At 44.2% G+C, this 21,263-nt stretch overlaps 1 protein-coding gene across 4 annotated transcripts in view; it reads left to right on the forward strand.

Annotated features, from left to right (window-relative positions):
- Nucleotides 1-4,034: 4,034 nt before the first annotated feature.
- zfr (zinc finger RNA binding protein) overlaps nt 4,035-21,263 on the forward strand; it is a 68,297-nt gene continuing 51,068 nt past the window's right edge. Inside the window, exons 1-3 of one of the 4 annotated variants that reach the window (XM_070868314.1) lie at nt 4,035-4,428; nt 4,681-4,769; nt 4,990-5,071. In XM_070868314.1, the coding sequence (XP_070724415.1) occupies nt 4,733-4,769; nt 4,990-5,071 (119 nt within the window). In that variant the 5' untranslated portion in view covers nt 4,035-4,428; nt 4,681-4,732. The remainder of the gene's footprint in view (nt 4,429-4,680; nt 4,770-4,989; nt 5,072-21,263) is intronic. The other 3 variants (XM_070868298.1, XM_070868290.1, XM_070868306.1) reach the window with 3 other exon arrangements.

Raw genomic sequence — 21,263 nt, forward strand, 5'->3', positions numbered from 1 at the left:
CACCCCATAGTAATCGTAGGTGTGGTTATGCTTGTATTATTAATAATCCTTTGCGGAATGTGGATAAAATTAAAAAATGTAATTAGTCAAGTAATAGGCCTGATCTCCGAAATAGAAAGGAAAAGTGTGTGCATGAAAGGAAGGTTAAGTCGCTTAGAGGAAAAGGTTGATGAAGACGAATATCTCAAAATGCGACCCTATCCTGAAGGGTATGAACCCCCTTTTGCGCAAGAAGAGAATATAGGAAATTGTGTTGATCTGAAAATAAAAAAAAAGATCAACAAGGAGGGAATTGTGGAAGAAAGAATCTATGAATCTATGGCTCATGGTAAAGGGAAGGGTTAAATTCTGTTTTTGCTATATTTGAAGAAATAATAGGACTCGAACAACACCCACACTTTTTAGCCTTGAAACTTAGAAATGTAATTAAATGACTATCCGGTATTAAAAGGGAGTCTCCTGATATTCTGCTTATCAGACTGTGAACATGGAGAAACTATGCAAGGACAGATAGAGTGTGTGCCTCCCGAGACGACCTTTGTACTCACGGAACTAATGAATAAGATTCCTTTTCTATTTCTGTATTCTATTTCTGTATAAAGATAGGGACAATTTGCTTGTACAGGAGAGTTTTCTGCCTTGGTACGGTCCAAGCAGGCTCTCCGAGATATCTCGCTTTTTAAAATAAAATTCTCTCGAAGCACGATTCTGAAAGCCTCCGCCTGAGTTAATTTAACTTAGAAATTTCCTCGACAGGGACAAAAGGGATGATGGTGCAAGGCAAAAGGAGATGGTAATGGGACAAGTTAAGAAACAAATTCTAGATAGGGTGTAAATGGAAATGGCAGAAAGAGAAAAAAACAGAAAAAAAGAAAAAAAATAGGGGCAGAGGTTAGGGTTTGAAATTGTTGAACTCGATGTTGAGTCCAGAAGGCTGTAAAGTGCTTAAACGAAAGATGAGGTGTTGTTCCTCGAGCTTGCGTTGAGCTTCATTGGAACAGTGTAAGAGGCTGAGTACTGCATACAGTTTTGGTCTCCGTATTTAAGAAAGGATATACTTGCATTGGAGGCTGTTCAGAGAAGGTTCACTAGGTTGATTCCGGAGATGAGGGAGTTGACTTATGAGGATAGGTTGAGTAGGTTGGGCCTATACACATTGGAGTTCAGAAAAATGAGAGGTGATCTTATTGAAACAAGATAATGAGGGGGCTCGACAAGGTGGATGCAGAGAGGATATTTCCACTCGTAGGGGAAACTAAATCTAGGGGACATAGTCTTAGAATAAGGGGCCGCCCATTTAAAACTGAGATGAGGAGAAATTTCTTCTCTGAGGTTGTAAATCTATGGAATTCTCTGCCCCAGAGAGCTGTGGAGGCTGCGTCATTGAATCTATTTAAGGCGGAGATAGACAGATTTTTGAGCGATAAGGGAGTAAAGGGTTATAGGGTGGGAAGTGGAGCTGATCCATGATCAGATCAGCCATGATCTTATTGAATGGCGGAGCAGGCTCGAGGGGCCAACTGGCCTACTCCTGCTCCTGTTTCTTATGTTCTTAAAGTGAATTAAATTTTCAAGTTCAGGTCAAGAGCAGGAAACGGCACCGATACAGTCATCAATGTACTGGAAAAAGAGTTGAGGGAGGAGGACCTTAGTAGGATTGGATGTTCCACATATCCTGTGAAAAGGCAGGTATAGCTAGGACCCATGCGGATTCCCATAGCAACACCTTTAATTTGGAGGAAGTGAATGGAGTCAAAGGAGAAGTTGTTCAATGTGAGAACAAGTTCAGGCAGGTGGAGGAGGGTGGTGGTGGATGGGAACTGGTTGTACCTCTGTTCAAAGAAGAAACGGAGCGCCCTCAGACCGTCCTGGTGAGGGATGGAAGTGTAGCGGGATTAGACATGCATAGTGAAAAGGAGATGGTTGGGGCCAGGAAACTGGAAACTGTTAAAGTGGTGGAGGGCATCGGAAGAGTCGTGGATGTAGGTGAGAAGAGACTAGATAAGAGGAGAAAAAATACAGTCGAGATTGGAAGAAATCAGTATCATGGGGCAAGGACAGACTGAAATGATGTGTCTACCAGGGCAGACAAAGGGGAGAGATGGATTTGATCAGTCTTCTGAAGCCTGGAGTCGTCAGTTTTCAGGTCCTGAATGTGTCTGTTTTATCAGTGAGAATGACAAGAATGGAACACTGTGAAGGATCTAGAGGGCAGTAAAGGTGGAGGAGAGAAAGATGTTGAGCAGTGCAATGAAGATGGTCATGTCATGTCAGGTGGTTGAGACTTTGCAGCTTTGAGATCTCATGTGATACATGATTGAGAGGTAGTTGTAGGTAAGGGTAGGAAAGTGTGAAATTGTGTGAGGATGGAACAGCAGAGAAAATGGAGAAGGGAGCAGGAGAATTACGGGTGAAGTTACTGAGGGTGAGCAGTTGGCTTGGTGCCAAGACTAAATATACTATGAATGGGATTTTGGTGTGGAAGTAGCTGGAGGACTATAAAAGAGAAATGGGAGAAGTGATAGATGGTGAGGTACTCAAATGAGGGGAAAGTGTCAAGGAAGTAAGGAGGCAGGATCTGGAATGAGTGCCACGCTACCATCAGGGGTACATGGTGGAATGTGTAGTTGGGCAGGATGTGGTGGCCTCAGTGAATCGGAAGGAGTCATTGTTAGTGAACCAATTTCCATTATGCCCTGGATGTTGCTGTGTACAGGATTGGATGGTGGATAGAGAGAATATTTTTTGTGAGGGAACAAGTATTTTGAAAATGATACAGATTCCATAGGTAGCAGGACAGCTGCAGAAAGGGCCAGAATGGTAGGCAAGAGAAATTTAGAGTAGTTTATGCCCTGAGAAATAAGGAGATTTGCCTGGCTGTGTCTGGTCAGCCACCAGCAGGGTGGAGGATCGAGTAAAGATTTGTGTTAGTCAAGGAGACACAAAATCCTGGGGTGATGCCATGATAGGAGATTGTGGGAAAGTAGAAATGGGTAAGGTAGGAGGAAATTTATCTGCAGGTTGAAGTAGAGGGACGTGGTTCAGAAAGGAGGGCGGAGAAGTATGAACAACAACAACAACTTGCATTTATATAGCGCCTTTAATGAATTAATATATCCAGAGGCTCTTCAAGGAAGCATAATAAGACATAAATTGACACCAAGTTAATGAAGGAGACATTAGGACAGGTGACCAAATGTTTGATAGGTTTTAAGCAGAGTCATAAAGGAGGAGAGGTGGCGAGGCAAAAGAGTTTTAGGGAGGGAATTCCAGTGCCTAAGGCCTTGACGGATGATGGCACAGCTGCCATTGATGGGGCAAAGGAAGTGGGGGAACAGACCAGGAAGGGGGTGACAGGAAATGGGAAGAACTGAAAGGTTGCTGACAAAGCAGGGAGCTTGGATCTGGAACGGCAACCAATAACATATGGGATGAACATTTACAACACCCCAAGGTAACCTAGAATTTACTATCAATGTCCTTTAAATGAAAACATAGGAACATTCTTTCTTGCACAATCTGACTGGCCTCATCTCCTTTGATGGCTTGATTCCACTCACTGAGATAGTGGTATGGCAATGGCACCAGGCAGTCAGATGGGCAGACAGGATTCAGGTGGGATCCACAGCCACAAGCAGGAGTGGCAAGTACGGCGCATCCATTCTCGTGCAGCAGTGGCAATAATGCAATCATGAAGGTAACAATTATGATACCTTTTAAATTATATAATGTTTTTCTCAATAAATTTCATTAACTAGTTATTATTATTCAGCTGAATTTATTCTCAACATCACCACCCTTCCAGGGTATCCCGTGTTGCAATGTTGGCATTGCTGAAATAAGGCTAACTCAATGTGTGTGGTGGTGTCCTCATGCAGAACACATTTTAAGCAGTATTTTCCTGTGCAGAATCGAATTCCCGGGATATCTGATAGCCCTGTACTGTAAGGAAAAAACAGGTCACTAAACTGCTGCAAAATAATTTATTGTCGCATTGTAATGCTGCCAGCAAAACTGGGATAGGACCAGGGTGTCCAGTCTTCTTAACACGAGTATGTAAGAAGAGCTGTAAATGTGTGAGCCTCGTTCATTAGACTTGACAGGGCTGGATTAAGATTGTAGGTTGCATATTTGCCAAGGTCAGACCATTACCAGCATCGACCAGATGGAAAAAAAAGCCGTGAAGCAGAATGCAAATACATTGAAATGAAGAGAGCAGTTGTAACGTGTTTCTGTTTTTATAGCCAGGCGCACAGAAACAAGTGTATCTTTATTTTGTTATAGATAGATATCATTAAAAAAGAACTGTGAGTGGATTTTCTCAAATATCTGCTCTGGTGGGGGAAGGGAATTAGACAGAGCAGAACATCGAATGGGGATCTGACGGCTGCACCAACCTTCCCTCTCTCTCTGTGGACTGGATATAAGGTTTGGATTTTCTTTACAAAATATTTTAATATCTCGGTAATTCTATTTATTTGTGACTTGTTTGGATAACAAAAAGTGCATAAATGCTCTCCTTTTGTTTTCTGTCGGGGCCTTTCCTTATATTTGTGTTTAAAAAAATTAAAATGTAAGTTGTTGTTCTGTAAAATAAAAGACTACAGCCCCCAGAAAGCATTGGTGGAGCGACGCGTGCGCACTGCACCCCCTCCTGACAGCTGACGTATTTCTCCACAGGTTGCACACTTGAAAGGTGAAAGGTCGCAGTTGGTCGCTCAAAGAAACCCCCATGATTCCTATATGCCCAGTTGTTTCTTTCACGTACGGTAAGTGGAATTGGCGATTTAAAATAAAAAAAACATTTTTTGTAAAAAAGAGTAAAAGAAATGGCGGCGCTTTTGGCTTGTGGAGAATGCTAAAGACGTTATTAGAGAGATTTGTTTCTGTGTGCTGAAGCTGAACGATGTGATGTGTGGGCTCTGATGATGTTTTACTGGTCTCTCCCTTCTCCCTCTTGTTTGTTTGGGCGCTTCGCGTGGTGCCCAGTGCCCGGCCGGCTAGGCGAAGATGCCAAAATGGCTACCAGTAACTACTTTGGATTTACCCATGGTGGTGCTGCGCAGTACAGGTACGTTATTACCGCACACATTCCGCGGCCTTCCACACTTTCATTCAAATCGGCAACTCCCCTCCCCCACCACTCCGCAATTCGCTGATCTTGTTCTTTATTTATTTTCTCAATTTAAATGAAGGGGGCAAAAAAAACACATTTTTCCCACACATATATTAATTTTAGAAAAGAAACGTGCGCGCGGCCTTTTTCCCCCCGGTCCTGCTCTTCCACCGCTGTGTATAAATTTAAAATTCCCTTTCGAATTGTAGTCACAAAATGGCGACACGGTGTGCGGTTTGTAATAATGCTGGTGGGTATTTTGTCAACTGGTTTTTATTGTGATTGAAATTAAACTTTTATTAAAAAAAGATTATGTGCTGCTTCCTTCAAGTTCCCTCATTTATTCTGTTTTGACCTCCCGTTTTTAAAAATCGCGGAGGTTTGTGTTTGTAACTGTAACAGTAACGCGCGGTCCTTGCAGAGGATCTTCATGGATCATCAAACAGGTGTTTCTGGGATCTGAGTCTGAGCCCTTGGTGTAACAAAGAGAGCAAAAGCTCAGGACCAGTTAACTCCTTTCTCACACTTATTTACGTAGCCACATTTTTTAACAATGTTGCCATTGGTATTTAAACAAAAGTTAGCACATATTAATAAGCACGTCCGATGTGCGATTAGTAGTAGTGTTTATTGATGTAATGGGTCAAACTAATATTTAATTCCTGTTTGGATCTTCTCCCTGTTCGAGTTTTACAAGTATTTCCATTAAACATGCCTTTATCAGTAAAGGGACAGGTTAAAGTATTCATGCCGAAGGTTGCAATCTGATACGGTGATGTCACCTTATGGTACTAAATTATTAATATGTCAAGTTTCCAGTAGTTTAAATAAATAAAATGAATTGCAATTCACACTTGTAATCTCCCCAGAAAACTCAATGAATGTTCTGGTGCTCTGCATACAAGATTTTTTTTTAAGGTGGAGAGAAATAAATACTGTATATAATGTCTTGTTTTATACCAAGCTCTACTGTCTCAATTCAAAGCCAAATCACCTATCGTGTCAAATTCAATAAAGCGCTCTCATCTGTATCTCAACTGTCCAACCTTTGGCCATCCATTCTCCCATCTGTAGGATTTCTCCATTGGATGTTGTGGCATTGCCTGCTGATGTAAGAATGTGATTTAAATTTGTTGCGTATGCTTGTGTCCTGAAATATATTTGGACAGCAGCTGGGAAGTTGAACATTGAATTGGTCTTGAAATAAACCTATCCATGGAAGTTACATGTCAATGGAATTGGAGCATTATATTTCACATCTCATTCCATCCCTCTCGCCTTTCATTTAAAATTCTTGTTCTCTACCACCGTAAAAATTTTATTACTGAGATATCTTCACTGCTTTCCTCCCTCACCCTTTCTACCGAGTGACTTCACATCCTCGGTGATTTCAACCTCCATCTCTAATCATCATGCTCTCCTCGTGAGTTCACTCGCTTCCTATCCTCCCTCAATCTCGCGCTCCCCAACCCATATTCACCACCATCCCTCGACCATGCCGTCTCTCGTGGCCTCACTACTCCTATCGGGTCAATCACAAATAAGGCCATCTTTGACCACTTCCTCGTAACGCTCTCCACCCACATCACCATTCTCGCCCCTCCCTACAAACAACCCAACTTCGTTCTGTGTCCATCCCCAGAAAAATTCTCTCCCAAGTCTCTTCCAACTGCACTTACAAAATCTCAACAGTCCAGCCTTTGGCCCTCTGGTGTTTAAAAAGGGAGAAAGGTATAGACTGAGTATTTACAGGCTAATCAGCCAAACCTCTGTGATGGGAAAATTATTGAAAAAAAATTCTGAGGGACATGATAAATGTTTGTTTAGAAAGACACGGATTAATCAAGGACAATCGGCATGGATTTGTTAAGGGAAGGTCATGCCTGACTAACTTGGGGGGCAATGCTGAACGGCGAGGACAGGCTGGTGGAGGACCTTTGCCTTACGTACGTTAAGCGTAAGGCCTATGCTTTCATATGCTTCGGTGAATACATCGACTATATCCTGGGGTTCAGCCTCAGAATGTGCGCAGACGCAGGCATCGTCTGCGTACTGCAGCTTAACGACAGAGATTAGGGTGATCTTGGACCTGGCCTGGAGGCGGCATAGGTTAAATAGCTTCCCACTGGTTCTGCAGTTTAGTTCCACTCCAGCAGGGAGCTTGTTGACTGTGAGGTGGAGCATGGCAGCGAGGAAGATTGAGAAGAGAGTTGGAGCGATGACGCAGCCCTGTTTGACCCCGGTCCGGATGTGGATTAGGTCTGTAATGGAACCGCTGGTAAGGATCACGGCCTACATGTCGTTGTGGAGCAGGCAAAGGATGTTGACCAACTTTTGGGGGCATCCAAAACTGAGGAGGACGTTCCAGAAGCTCTCACGGTTGACGGTGTCAAAGGCCTTTTGTAAGATCGAAAAAGGCCATGTATAAGTGCTGGCGCTGCTCCCTGCAGTTTTCCTGCAGCTGTCACACTGCAAAGATCATGTCCGTTGTGCCCCGTAGTGGACGAAATTCGCACTGTGATTCCGGGAGGAGCTCCTTGGCCACAGGGAGAAGACGGTTGAGGAGAACTCTAGCGACAACCTTCCCAGGCTGATTAGCAGGGAGATTCCCCTGTAGTTGCTGCAGTCTGACTTGTCCCCCTTTTTAAAGATGGTCACGATCACTGCATCTCAGATCTCCCGGCATGCCCTCCCTCCAAATAAGAGAGATGACGTCATGTATCTACGCCAACAGCGCCTCTTCGCCATACTTTAGCGCCTCAGCACGAATTCCATCTGCACCCGTAGCCTTGTTTTTGAGCTGTTTTATGGCTTTGCCTAACTCATGCAGCGTTGGGGTTTCACTCGGGTGGTGGCAGGTCGCGTGCTGCGGGATGGTGTTGGGAACACTCGAGTCAAAGGCAGAGTCTCGATTTGAGGAGATCTTCAAAGTGCTCCTTCCATCGGGCCCTGACGGCCTTGGTGTCCTTGATGAGTGTTTCCCCGTTCTTGGCCAGGAGTGGGGTGGGGCCTTCGGAATTTGGACAATGAAGAATCCTCGCATATCATGGCTGTCGGCCAGATGTTGTATCTCCTGTGCCTTCTCCATCCACCATCTGTTCTTTAGGTCCCGGGTTTTTTGTTGGACCTCAGCCTTGAGCCATCTGTAACGTTGCTTTGCAGCTCCCAAGTTGGGTTGTTGCTTGAGGCTCTGAACTGCTCTGCGCTTACGATCTATTATTAGTTCTTGGATCATCTGATCATTTTGATCAAACCAGTCCTGGTGTTTTCTGGTTGAGTAACCAAGTGTCCCTTTACAGGCACTGGTTATGGAAACTTGGAGGGCAGACCAAGTGCTGTGGGCATTCAGCATCTCTGGGTCATCAAGGCACGCCAGATTAGCTGAGGCGCTGGCTGTATGGGGCTCTCTTAGCTGGGTCTTTAAGTGCCCCAGCATTAACTTTTTTGCGGCACTGCTTCTACTGTCCCCTCTGCTTTGGGGCTATGTTTATATTATGATGGATCGGCTTAGGCGATGGTCCGTCCAGCAGTCGTCAGCTCCTGTCATGGCGCAGGTGATGTGTACATCCTTGCGATCCCTGGCGCGGGCGATGACGTAGTCGAGCAGGTGCCAGTGTTTGGACGAGGGTGTTGTCACGCTGCCTTGTATTTGTCCCTCTGGTGGAACAGGGTGTTGATGAGTTTGTGTTCCAGACATTTTGTCAGGAGTAGGGTACCGCTGGAGTTGGCTTTCCCTACCCCCTCTCTGCCAATCACGCCTCCCCAGAGGGCTGTGTCTTTGCCGAACCTGGCATTAAAGTCAATTAGGAGGAACAATTTGTCGCCCGTGGGGACGTGGGACAAGGATGTCTCGAGGTTGGAATAAAAACCCTCTTTAGCCTCATCTGTTGCATCGAGTGTTGGGGCGTATGCACTGATGACTGTGGTGCATTGGTTCCGGGATTGGGTGCATTGGTTCCGGGATTGGTTAAGGCGAAGAGTCATGAGGCATTCGTTAACCCTGCAGGGGGAGTCTTTGAAGCGGTCGACCAGTTAAATTTTGACGACGAAACCGACTCCATGAAGGTGGCGTTCTTCCTCTGGTTTTCCTTTCCAGAAAAAGGTGTAACCTCCACCATGTTCCTTGAACTGGCCTTCCCCTGCCCGCCGGGTCTCGCTTAGGGCGGTGATGTCAATGTCAAAACGTTTAAGTTCCTGGGCAACTATGGTGGTGCGGCGTTCCGCCCTGTTGCTGTTGGAATTGTCCATGAGGGTCCTGACGTTCCAGGTCCCAAACTTCATATTAGCAAAGTGGAAGGTGCCTGTGCGGGAGTTCTTTTAACGTGGGGTGGCCGCTGCACACCGGCAACCACACGGGCTTAGCTGAGCACGGTCTTGGTACAGTGGCAAGGGGGTCCAAGACGACTGGAGATCAGGCACTGCTGTATAAGCCTAATTGCCTATGGCAAGATGTTGGCTGCAAGCTCGGCGCCAAGTAGCGCCATTGATGATAGATGGCCCGAGGCTTGGTTGGGGGCAGGCGTTGGGAAGGTCAGCTGCCCGCTCGGGTTCCGAGGGATGTTTTGGAAAGTTTCTTCCAAGGTTAAAAATTTCCCCAGAGGTTTCCAAGTTGTTTTAAAAGTTTAAGAGTTTAAAAGTATTTCAAAATTATTTTTAAAAAGTTACACAGGTTGATTGAAGGTTTAATAAATAGATTTATTAAACATTTAAAAAATGAGGCAGACAAAAAGCAGGAAACTATAGACCAGTTAGCCTAACATCTGTGGTTGGGAAAATGTTGGAGTCCATTATTAAAGAAGCAGGAGCAGGACATTTGGAAAAACAAAATTTGGTCAGGCAGAGTCAGCATGGATTTATAAAGGGGAAGTCAGGTTTGACAAATTTGCTGGAGTTCTTTGAGGATGTAACAGGGTGGATAAAGGGGAACCAGTGGATATGGTGTATTTGGACTTCCAGAAGGCATTTGACAAGGTGCCACATAAAAGGTTACTGCACAAGATAAAAGTTCACGTCGTTGGGGGTAATGTATTAGCATGGATAGAGGATTGGCTAACTGACAGAAAACAGAGTCGGGATAAATGGTTCATTCTCTGGTTGGCAACCAGTAACTAGTGGGGTGCCGCAGGGATCACTGCTGGGACCCCAACTATTTACAATCTATATAAACTACTTGGAAGAAGGGACCGAGTGTAACGTAGCCAAGTTTGCTGACTATACAAATATGGGAGGAAAAGCATTGTGTGAGGAGGACATAAAGAGGCTGCAGGAGGACATAGACAGGCTAAGTGAGTGGGCAAAAATTTGACACATGGAGTATAATGTTGGAAAGTGTGAGGTCATGCACTTTGGCAGAAAAAAAATCAAAGAGCAAGTTATTATTTAAATGGAGAAAGATTGCAAAGTGCCGCAGTATAGCGGGACCTGGGGGTACTTGTGCATGAAACACAAAAGGATAGTATGCAGATACAGCAAGTGATCAGGAAGCTCAATGGTATCTTGGCCTTTATTGCAAATGGGCTGGAGTATAAAAACTGGGACGTATTGCTACCTAATGAGAGGTGATCTTATCGAAAAGATTAAGATTGAGGGGGCTTGATGAGGTGGATGTAGAGAGGATGTTTCCATTGATGGGGAAGACTAGAACGAGAGGCATGATCTTAGAATAAGGAGACTGCCCATTTAAAACAGCTGAGGAGAAATGTCTTTTCTCAGAAGATTGGGATCTGTGGAATTCGCTGCCTCAGAGATCTGTGGAAGCTGGGACATTGAATAAATTTAAAACAGAAATAAACAGTTTCTTGAGCGATAAGGGGTTATGGGGAGCGGGCGGGGAAGTGGAGCTGAGTCCATGATCAGATCAGCATGATCTTACTAAATGGCAGAGCAGGCTCGAGGGGCTGTATGGCCTACTCCTGTTCTTATTTCTTATGTTCTTCTTATTAAGAGTTGATTAAAAGTTCTCCAAGTTGATTAAAAATTTAAAAGTTTTCCCGAATTGTTTAAGAGGTTTAAAAGTTGATTTAAAAGTTTAAAAATTAAATCAATTTGAGCGCTTCAGCGCCGGCCCCGGAGTCCCTTCGGCTAGTTTGATGCCGGCCCCGGAGCCTCTTCAACCGGTTCAGCGCCGGTCCCGGAGTCCCTTAAAGTAAAGGATTTAAAGGAAGGAGGTTCAGAGAGGATTTGAGGAGAAATTTCTTCACTGAGGGTGGTGGGGATCTGGAACTCTTGGATATGCACGCGAAGTGCCGTAACACACAAGAACTGGAAAGTGGTATTAGCCTAGAAAGCCCTTCGTCAGCTGGCATGGACATGGGTATGATTTGGTGGCCATTACAGAAACGTGGTTGCAGGGTGGCCAAGACTGGGAATTAAACACACGGGTATCTGACGATTCAGAAAGATAGACAAGAAGGGAAAGGAGGTGGGGTAGCTCTGTTAATAAAGGATGATATCAGGGCAGTTGTGAGAGACGATATTGGCTCTAATGAACAAAATGTTGAATCATTGTGGGTGGAGATTAGAGCTAGTAAGGGGAAAAAGTCACTGGTGGGCGTAGTTTATAGGCCCCCAAATAATAACTTCACGGTAGGGCAGGCAATAATCAAGGGAATAATGGAGGCATGTGAAAAAGGAACGGCAGTAATCATGGGGGATTTTAACCTACATATCGATTGGTCAAATCAAATCGCATGGGGTAGCCTGGAGGAGGAATTCATAGAATACATATGGGATTGTTTCTTAGAACGGTATGTTATAGAACCTACAAGGGAGCAAGCTATCTTAGATCTGGTCCTGTGTAATGAGACAGGAATAATAAACGATCTAGGAATGAGTGATCACAGTATGGTTGAATTTGTAATACAGATTGAGAGTGAGGAAGTAGTGTCTCAAACGAGCGTACTATGCTTAAACAAAGGGGACTACAGTGGGATGAGGGCAGAGTTGGCTAAAGTAGACTGGAAACACAGACTAAACGGTGGCACAATTGAGGAACAGTGGAGGACTTTTAAGGAGCTCTTTCATAGTGCTCAACAAAAATATATTCCAATGAAAAAGAAGCGCGGTAAGAGAAGGGATAACCAGCCGTGGATAACCAAGGAAATTAAGGAGAGTATCAAATTAAAAACCAATGCGTATAAGGTGGCCAAGGTTAGTGGGAAACTAGAAGATTGGGAACATTTTAAACGACAGCAAAGAATGACTAAGAAAGCAATAAAGAAAGGAAAGATAGATTACAAAGGTAAACTTGCGCAAAACATAAAAACAGATAGTAAAAGCTTTTACCGATATATAAAACGGAAAAGAGTGACTAAAGTAAATGTTGGTCCCTTAGAAGATGAGAAGGGGGATTTAATAATGGGAAATGTGGAAATGGCTGAGACCTTAAAACAATTATTTTGCTTCGGTCTTCACAGTGGAAGACACACAAAACATGCCAAAAATTGCTGGTCACGGGAATGTGGGAAGAGAGGACCTTGAGATAATCACGATCACTAGTGGGGTAGTGCTGGACAGGCTAATGGGACTCAACGTAGACCAGTCCCCTGGTCCTGATGACATGCATCCCAGGGTATTAAAAGAGATGGCAGAAGTTATAGCAGATGCATTCGTTATAATCTACCAAAATTCTCTGGACTCTGGGGAGGTACCAGCGGATTGGAAAGCAGCTAATGTAACGCCTCTGTTTAAAAAAGGGGGCAGACAAAAGGCAGGTAACTATAGGCCGGTTAGTTTAACATCTGTAGTGGGGAAAATGCTTGAAACTATCATTCAGGAAGAAATAGCGGGACATCTAGATAGGAATAGTGCAATCAAGCAGACGCAGCATGGATTCATGAAGAGGAAATCATGTTTAACTAATTTACTGGAATTCTTTGAGGATATAACGAGCATAGTGGATAGAGGTGTACCAATGGATGTGGTGTATTTAGATTTTCAAAAGGCATTCGATAAGGTGCCACACAAAAGGTTACTGCAGAAGATAAAGGTACGTGGGGTCAGTGGAAATGTATTAGCATGGATAGAGAATTGGCTGGCTAACAGAAAGCGGAAAGTCGGGATAAATGGGTCCTTTTTCAGGTTGGAAATCGGTGGTTAGTGGTGTGCCACAGGGATCGGTGCTGGGACCACAACTGTTTACAATATACATAGATGACCTGGAAGAGGGGACATTGTGTAGTGTAACAAAATTTGCAGATGACACAAAGATTAGTGGGAAAGCGGGTTGTGTAGAGGACACAGAGAGGCTGCAAAGAGATTTGGATAGGTTAAGCGAATGGGCTAAGGTTTGGCAGATGGAATACAATGTCGGAAAGTGTGAGGTCATTCACCTTGGGGGAAAAAAAACAGAAAAAGGGAATACTATTTGAATGGGGAGAAATTACAACATGCTGCGGTGCAGAGGGACCTGGGGGTCCTTGTGCATGAATCCCAAAAAGTTAGTTTGCAGGTGCAGCAGGTAATCCGGAAGGCGAATGGAATGTTGGCCTTCATTGCGAGAGGGATGGAGTACAAAAGCAGGGAGGTCCTTCTGCAACTGTATAGGGTATTGGTGAGGCCGCACCTGGAGTACTGCGTGCAGTTTTGGTCACCTTACTTAAGGAAGGATATACTGGCTTTGGAGGGGGTACAGAGACGATTCATTAGGCTGATTCCGGAGATGATAGATTGAGAAGACTGGGGGGTCTTTGCTCGTTGGAGTTCAGAAGGATGAGGGGTGATCTTTTTGAAACATTTAAAATAATGAAAGGGATAGACAAGATAGAGGCAGAGAGGTTGTTTCCACTGGTCAGGGAGACTAGAACTAGGGGACACAGCCTCAAAATACGGGGGAGCCAATTTAAAACCGAGTTGAGAAGGAATTTCTTCTCCCAGAGGGTTAAGAATCTGAAATTCTCTGCCCAAGGAAGCAGTTGAGGCTAGCTCATTGAATGTATTCAAGTCACAGATAGATAGATTTTTAACCAATAAGGGAATTAAGGGTTATGGGGAGCGGGCGGGTAAGTGGAGCTGAGTCCACGGCCAGATCAGCCATGATCTTGTTGAATGGCGGAGCAGGCTAGATGGCCTACTCCTGTTCCTAATTCTTATGTTGTTATGATGGGCCGAATAGATTCCTTCTGTGCTGTAAATTTCTATGATTCATTCACCATGCCATTTCTGCTCAACCACACCCTCATCATCATTTTAGATGCTCTAGTCCCTATTAAAACAATTGCCCTCACCCTGGCCATTCCCCTTGGTGCGGCTCTCACCTTCACTCTTAAGTCCATAGGACGCAGACTTGAATGGATATGGCAGACAACTGGTTTAGCCATTCACCGCCAGATCTGGCGGGGCCATATAAAGCACTATTGGGACCTGCTCTCGTCTACCAAAATTACTTTATTCCAGAATCATTCTAAAATGCAATGATAAACCCCGACTTCTATTCTCTACTGCTAACCATCTTCTTAAAGTCCTCTCCTCTGTCTTGGCCACCCTCACCTCCGACAACAAGTGTGAGGAGCTCATGGACTTCTTTGTCTCGAAGATTGAGACCATCCGTTTAGCTGCCTCTCTGACACTTTTTTTCCTTCCCCAGCCCACCGGGCCAAACTTCCTCTAAGGTTCTCCCCTGCCCTCGCCTTGAACTCTCTTTCTCCATTCTCTCCTCCATGACCTGACCGTGATTATTTTGTCCATGAGACCCAATTCTTGCTCCCTCGACCCTATTCCTGCCAATCTGCTGACCATCCAACTTCCTTTCCTGTTAGCTGATATTGTTATCGGATCTCTTTCGGGTGCTGTCCCCCTCTCCCTCAAATCTGCCGTCATCACCCCTCTCATTTAAAAAAAGCAATCCTTGACCCGTCCGTCCTTGCCATATCCAGCCTTCCTTTCCTCTCCAAAGTCCTTGAATATGTTGTCGTTTCCCAAATCCGTGCCTATCTTTCCCATAATTTCATGTTTGAATCCCTCCAATCTGGATTCTGTCGCAGCCACAGTACTAAATTGGCTTTCATTAAAGTTACAAATGACATCCTTTGTGACTGTGACAAAGGTAAACTATTTCCCCCCCCCCCCCCCCCCCCCCCACACATTTGCTTCTTGACTTGTCTGCAGCCTTTGCCATGGTTGACCACTCCATCTTCCTCCAATGCCTCTCCAGCGTCGTCCAGCTGGGCGGGACTGCACTTGCCTGGTTCCATTCTTATCTATCTAATTGGGATGTTTTACTACATTAAAGAAAGGCGCTATATAAATCCAAGTTGTTGTAATCGTAGCCAGAAAATCACCTGCAATGGTTTCTCTTTCCACTCCCGTATTGTTACCTTTGGTGTCCGAAGAATCTATCCTTGGCCTCCTCCTATTTCTCATCTACATACTGTCTGTTGGCGACATTATCCGAAAACACAGCATCCCTTTCCACATGTACGCTGACAATTCCCAGCTCTACCTCTCCACCACCTCTCTCGAACCCTCCACGGTCCTTGAAGTTGACATCCATTTCTGGATGAGCAGAAATGTTCTCTCATTAAATATTTGGAAGACCGAAACAATTGTTTTCGGTCCCCGTCACAAACTCCTTTCCCTAGCCACCGACTCCATCCCTCTCCCTAACATCTGTTTGAGGATGAACCACCCTGTTCGCAATCTTGGTGTCATATTTGACCCTGAAATGAACTTCCGATCACACATCCCTGGCATAACTAAGAAGACCTATTTCCACCTCTGTAACATCGCCCATATCCACCCTTGCCTCAGCTCGTATGTTGCTGGACCCCTAATCCATGCCTTTGTTGCCTCCAGACTTGACTACTCCAATGCACTCCTGGGTGGCCTCCCACATTCTACCGTACGTAAACTTGAGGTCATTCAAAACTCGGCTGCCTTTGCTCCAACTCTCCATTTCCCACCCACTCATCACCCCTGTGCTCGCTGATCTATATTGGCTCCCAATTAAGCAATGCCTCGATTTCAAAATTCGCATCCTTGTTTTCAAATTCCTCCATGGCCTCACCCCTCCCTAGCTCTGTAATCTCCTGCAGCCCCACAACCCACCATGATATTTGTGCTCTAATTTTATCCTCTTGAGCATCCCTGATTATAATCGCTCAACCATTGGTCGCTGTACCTTCTGTTGCCTAGGCCCTAAGCTCTGGAATTCCTTCCCTAAACCTCTACCTTTCCTCCTTTTTTTAAGACACTCCTTAACACCTACATCTTTGACCAAGCTTTTGGTCATCATACCCAATTTCTGCTTGTGTGGCTCGGTGTCAAATGTTTTGTTTTGTAATACTCTTGTGAAGCGCCTTGCGACGTTTTACTACGTTAAAGGCGCTATATAAATACAAGATGTTGTAAATTTGATCTTTATTGCCTCCTGTTGGAAGTTTCGCGCATTGCTATTTCAATTCCAGTTTATGCTTTTTAGAAATGGTTGAAGAACTCCAGCCACATGCACATCCACATAATATAATAATGCCTACTATATCTCACAGTACTTAAGGAAGTGGCCATAGAAATAGTGGACGCGTTGGTGATAAATTTCCAACAGTCTATCGACTCTAGCTACCCTCCAGTCCATAGGAACTGATCTAATGTAAAACCACTTTTTAAAAAAGGAGGGAAAGAGAAAACGGGTAATTATAGACCGGTTAGCCTGACATCAGTAGTCGGGGAAAATGTTGGAATCAATTATTAAAAATGAAATCGCAGCGCATTTGGAAAGCAGTGACAGGATCGGTCCAAGTCCGCATGGATTTATGGAAGGGAAATCATGCTTGACAAATCTTCTGGAATTTTTTGAGGATGTAACTAGTAGAGTGGACAAGGGAGAACTCGTGGATGTGGTGTATTTGGACTTTCAAAAGGCTTTTGACAAGGTCCCACACAAGAGATTGGTGTGCAAAATCAAAGCTCATGGTATTGGGGGTAATGTACTGACGTGGATAGAGAACTGGTTGGCAGACAGGAAGCAGAGAGTCGGGATAAACTGGTCCTTTTCAGAATGGCAGGCAGTGACTAGTGGGGTGCCGCAGGGCTCAGTGCTGGGACCCCAGCTCTTGACAATATACATTATGATTTAGATGAAGGAATTGAGTGTAATATCTCCAAGTTTGCAGATGACACTAAACTGGGTGGCGGTGTGAGCTGTGAGGAGGATGCTAAGAGGCTGCAGGGTGACTTGGACAGTTTCGGTGAGTGAGCAAATGCATGGCAGATGCAGGAAATGTGGATAAATGTGAGGTTATCCACTTTGGTGGCAAAAACACGAAGGCAGAATATTATCTGAATGGCGGAAGATTAGGAAAAGGGGAGGTGCAACGAGACCTGGGTGTCATGATTCATCAGTCATTGAACGTTGGCATGCAGGTACAGCAGGTGGTGAAGAAGGCAAATGATATGTTGGCCTTCATAGCTACGGGATTTGAGTATAGGAGCAGGGAAATCTTACTTCAGTTGTAGAGGGCCTTGGTGAGTCCTCACCTGGAATATTGTGTTCAGTTTTGGTCTCCTAATCTGAGGAAGGACGTTCTTGCTATTGAGGGAGTGCAGCGAAGGTTCACCAGACTGATTCCCGGGATGGCTGGATTGACATAAGATGAGAGACTGGATCAACTGGGCCTTTATACACTGGAGTTTAGAAGGATGAGGGAGGATCTCATAGAAACACATAAGATTCTGACAAGACTGGACAGGTTAGATGCAGGAAGAATGTTCCCGATGTTGGGGAAATCCAGAACCAGGGGACACAGTCTAAGGATAAGGGGTAGGCCATTTTGGACTGAGATGAGGAGAAACTTCTTCACTCGAAGAGTTGTTAACCTGTGGAATTCCCTATCGCGGCAAGTTGTTGATGCCAGTTCATTGGATATGTTCAAGAGGGAGTTAGATATGTCCCTTACGGCTAAAGGGATCAAAGGGTGTGGAGAGAAAGCAGGAAAGGGGTACTGAGGGAATGATCAGTCATGATCTTATTGAATGGTGGTGCAGGCTCGAAGGGCTGAATGGCCTACTCCACCTATTTTCTATGCTTCTCTGTCACTCAAATAATCATCCTGGTTTATACAACTCAAAAGCAAAATTGTAGCACTTTTATATAAAGGATTATGGGGAGCGGGCAGGGAAGTGGAGCTCAGTCCGTGATCAGATCAGCAACGATCTTATTAAATGGCGGAGCGGGCTTAAGGGGCCAAATGGTCTACTCCTGCCCCTATTTCTTATGTACCCTGTACCAGTGGTTACTGTAGCCAAGGTAAACAGTACCAAACTAGTCAATTTTTATTTTTTTTTGTTGAAAGTATTGATCCCAAATACCTATATTGTATTTTCCCTCTGGAAAAGTGTTGTAATCTTATTATGCAGATTTAAAAAATGGATGTCCAACAGTTTTGTAAAGTAGCTGATATTTTGTCTGGAGAATGGGGGCAAGGCTTTTGTCCAGTAGGGTAGAGTCAGATTAGAGGAGAGAAGGGTGCAGGCCAGGTCCCAGATTGTGATCTGGTGAGCATGATCTGTCAGTGACTGCTGCCATGTGCGAGATCAAAAATAACTTGCATTGACAGGAACAGTCTTAGCAGGCATCAATGAGAAGATGTTACCAGAGATCATTGGTCCTAGCAATTTCATTTCATTGGTCAATGAGGTTTGACAGTTAAATCCCTCGACAATCACTTGGATGGCTACAAATGGGTGGATTGACATTATTTGTAAATTTGAATGTTTTCTCAAGACCTCTTGATTTGAATGAAGTGACCAAATAGGGTGGTGCAGTATCCTTACTACTGGACTGCTTATGACAGTTGAAGGTTGTGATCACTTTTTTTGTTGCTCCAGCAGTTCATAAGGTAGTCCTGCATTTTAATCCCAACAAAATTCATTGTCTGATATCTTGTTTTCCAAGATATCCATGGTGACTTAACATTACAACAAATTAATTTTAAGGTCATACAGTCCTGTAGTAACTTCTGAGAATGAGGAGAAAGTTTTTTGATTAAAAAAATATGCCATTGCGCATCTCTTCCAGAAAAGAGATTAGCTAAAGGTAGATATTGTAACTGGGCCGCACAAGTACTTTCAGCAGTCTATCTTTCGCTTGGAAGGGCAATACCGATTAAATGATGCCTATTTTTCTTGGGATTGATGAGAATAGCTCCTTGACCGGGCCAGAGAATGGAATGTTGCAAGTGCCATGATAGGTCAGATGGAGCTCCTGACGGTTTATAAAATTAGTGCATCGATAATCAAAAGCCGATCTGATCGCTGTTGAATTGAGTTTGTTGAATAAGACTTATGCATGTAACCTGTTTGTTTTAAAAAAAAAACACATTGAATAGTATTTAATAAATTTAAACATTGTATAATTTGTACACATTCTCTGCCCATGATTTTACACATCCTAAGAATATTATCACACATTACACTCTGAAGCCTAAAATAGACTCAACTATTCCAATGTTGTCATGACCTGCTTCCCACCTTGCACCCTCTGTGAACTTGAGCTCATCCAAAGCTCTGCTGCCCATATCCTAACTCGCACCAAGTCCTGCTCGTTCATCACCTGTGCGCTTGCTGACCGACTTGGCTCCTGGTCTGGCAGTGCCTCGATTTTTAAATTCTCAGTCTTATTTTTTAAATCTCTCCATGGCTTCAACCCTCCCTGTAACCTTCTCTAGCTTTATAACCCTCAAATTTCTGAATTCTTCCAGTTCTGGCCACTTGTGCATCATTGATTTTCATTGCTCCACAATGGTGGCCTGTGGAGAGTGTATGATGGATAAATAGATTAAAATTAAACTTAAAATGTAGGGAGGCATGAAACTTGGGCGAACTAAAGATAATCATGAGTATAGAAAATGTAGTGGAGAGGTGAAATGGAGATTAGAAGGGCCATAAGAATCTGTAAAAAGGCTAGTGGATCATACAGAAGAAAATATCTCTGGCTTTTTAATAAAGAATAATCAGAGAGGTAGGACCGCTCAAAGATGAAGGAGGGACTCGAATTGTGGTGGAGTCCTCCAGGACTCTGGCAGAAGTGGTGCTACTGAGCCACTCTTGGTGATGGACATTGAAGTCCCTCAGCCAGTGTACATTCTGTGCCCTTGCTACCCTCAGTGCTTCTTCCAAGTGGTGTCCAACATGGAGGAATACTGATTCATCAGCTGAGGGAAGGCGGTAGGTGGTAATCAGCAGGTTTCCTTGACCATGCTTGATCTGAAGCCATGAAACTTCATGTGGCCCAGAGTCAATGTCGAGGACTCCCAGGGCCAGTCCCTCCCGACTGTATACCACTGTGCCGCCACCTTGGGTGGGTCTGTCCTGCTGGTTGGACAGGACATTTTTGCTATTTAAAACCTGTTTCATAGTTGAAATCTTTCTTGGTTGACAGTTGAAATGAATAGCATTTCCAACAGTTGTATTAAGGAAACAAAATATTTATAACCGTGCATCAAGTTACATCGCGTGTACAGCACGTAAGCGGGCCATTTGGCGCAACTGGTCTATGCCGGTGTTTGTGCTCCACATGAGCCGCCTCCTCTCTCCCTACTTCATCTAACCCTATTAGCATATCTTCTATTCCTTTCTCCTTCAAAGTTTATCTAGCTTCCCCTTAAATACATCTATGCTTTTTGCCTCAACTGCTCCCTGTTCCACCTTCTTACCACTCTTTGGGTACAGAAGTTTATCCTGAATTGCCTATTGGATTTGTTAGTGACTATCTTATATTTATGTCCACTAGTTTTAAACACTCACACGTGGAAACATTTCTCTATCTACCCTATCAACCTTTCATTATCTTAAGATCTCTGGTCACCCCTCGGCCTTCTCTTCTACAGAAGAGCTCCAGCGTATTCAGCCTTTCCTGATGAATATATCCTCTCGGTTCTGGTGTCAACCATGTGAATCTTTTTTGCACCTTCTCCAATGGCTCTATCTTTTTTTTATAACATGGAGACAGGAACTGTGCACAGTACTCAATGTGGTCGAACCAAAGTTCTATACAAATTTAGCATAACTTCACTGCTTTTTAATTCTTTCCCTCTGGAAATGAACCCCAGTGCTTGGTTTGCTTTTTTATTACCTTATTAACCTGTGTTACTACTTTTAGTGATTTGTGTGTCTGTACCCCTAGATCCCTTTACTCCTCTACCCCATTCAGACT

This window comes from Pristiophorus japonicus, chromosome 2 (assembly GCF_044704955.1).
Source record: "Pristiophorus japonicus isolate sPriJap1 chromosome 2, sPriJap1.hap1, whole genome shotgun sequence".
NCBI lineage: Eukaryota > Metazoa > Chordata > Chondrichthyes > Pristiophoridae > Pristiophorus > Pristiophorus japonicus.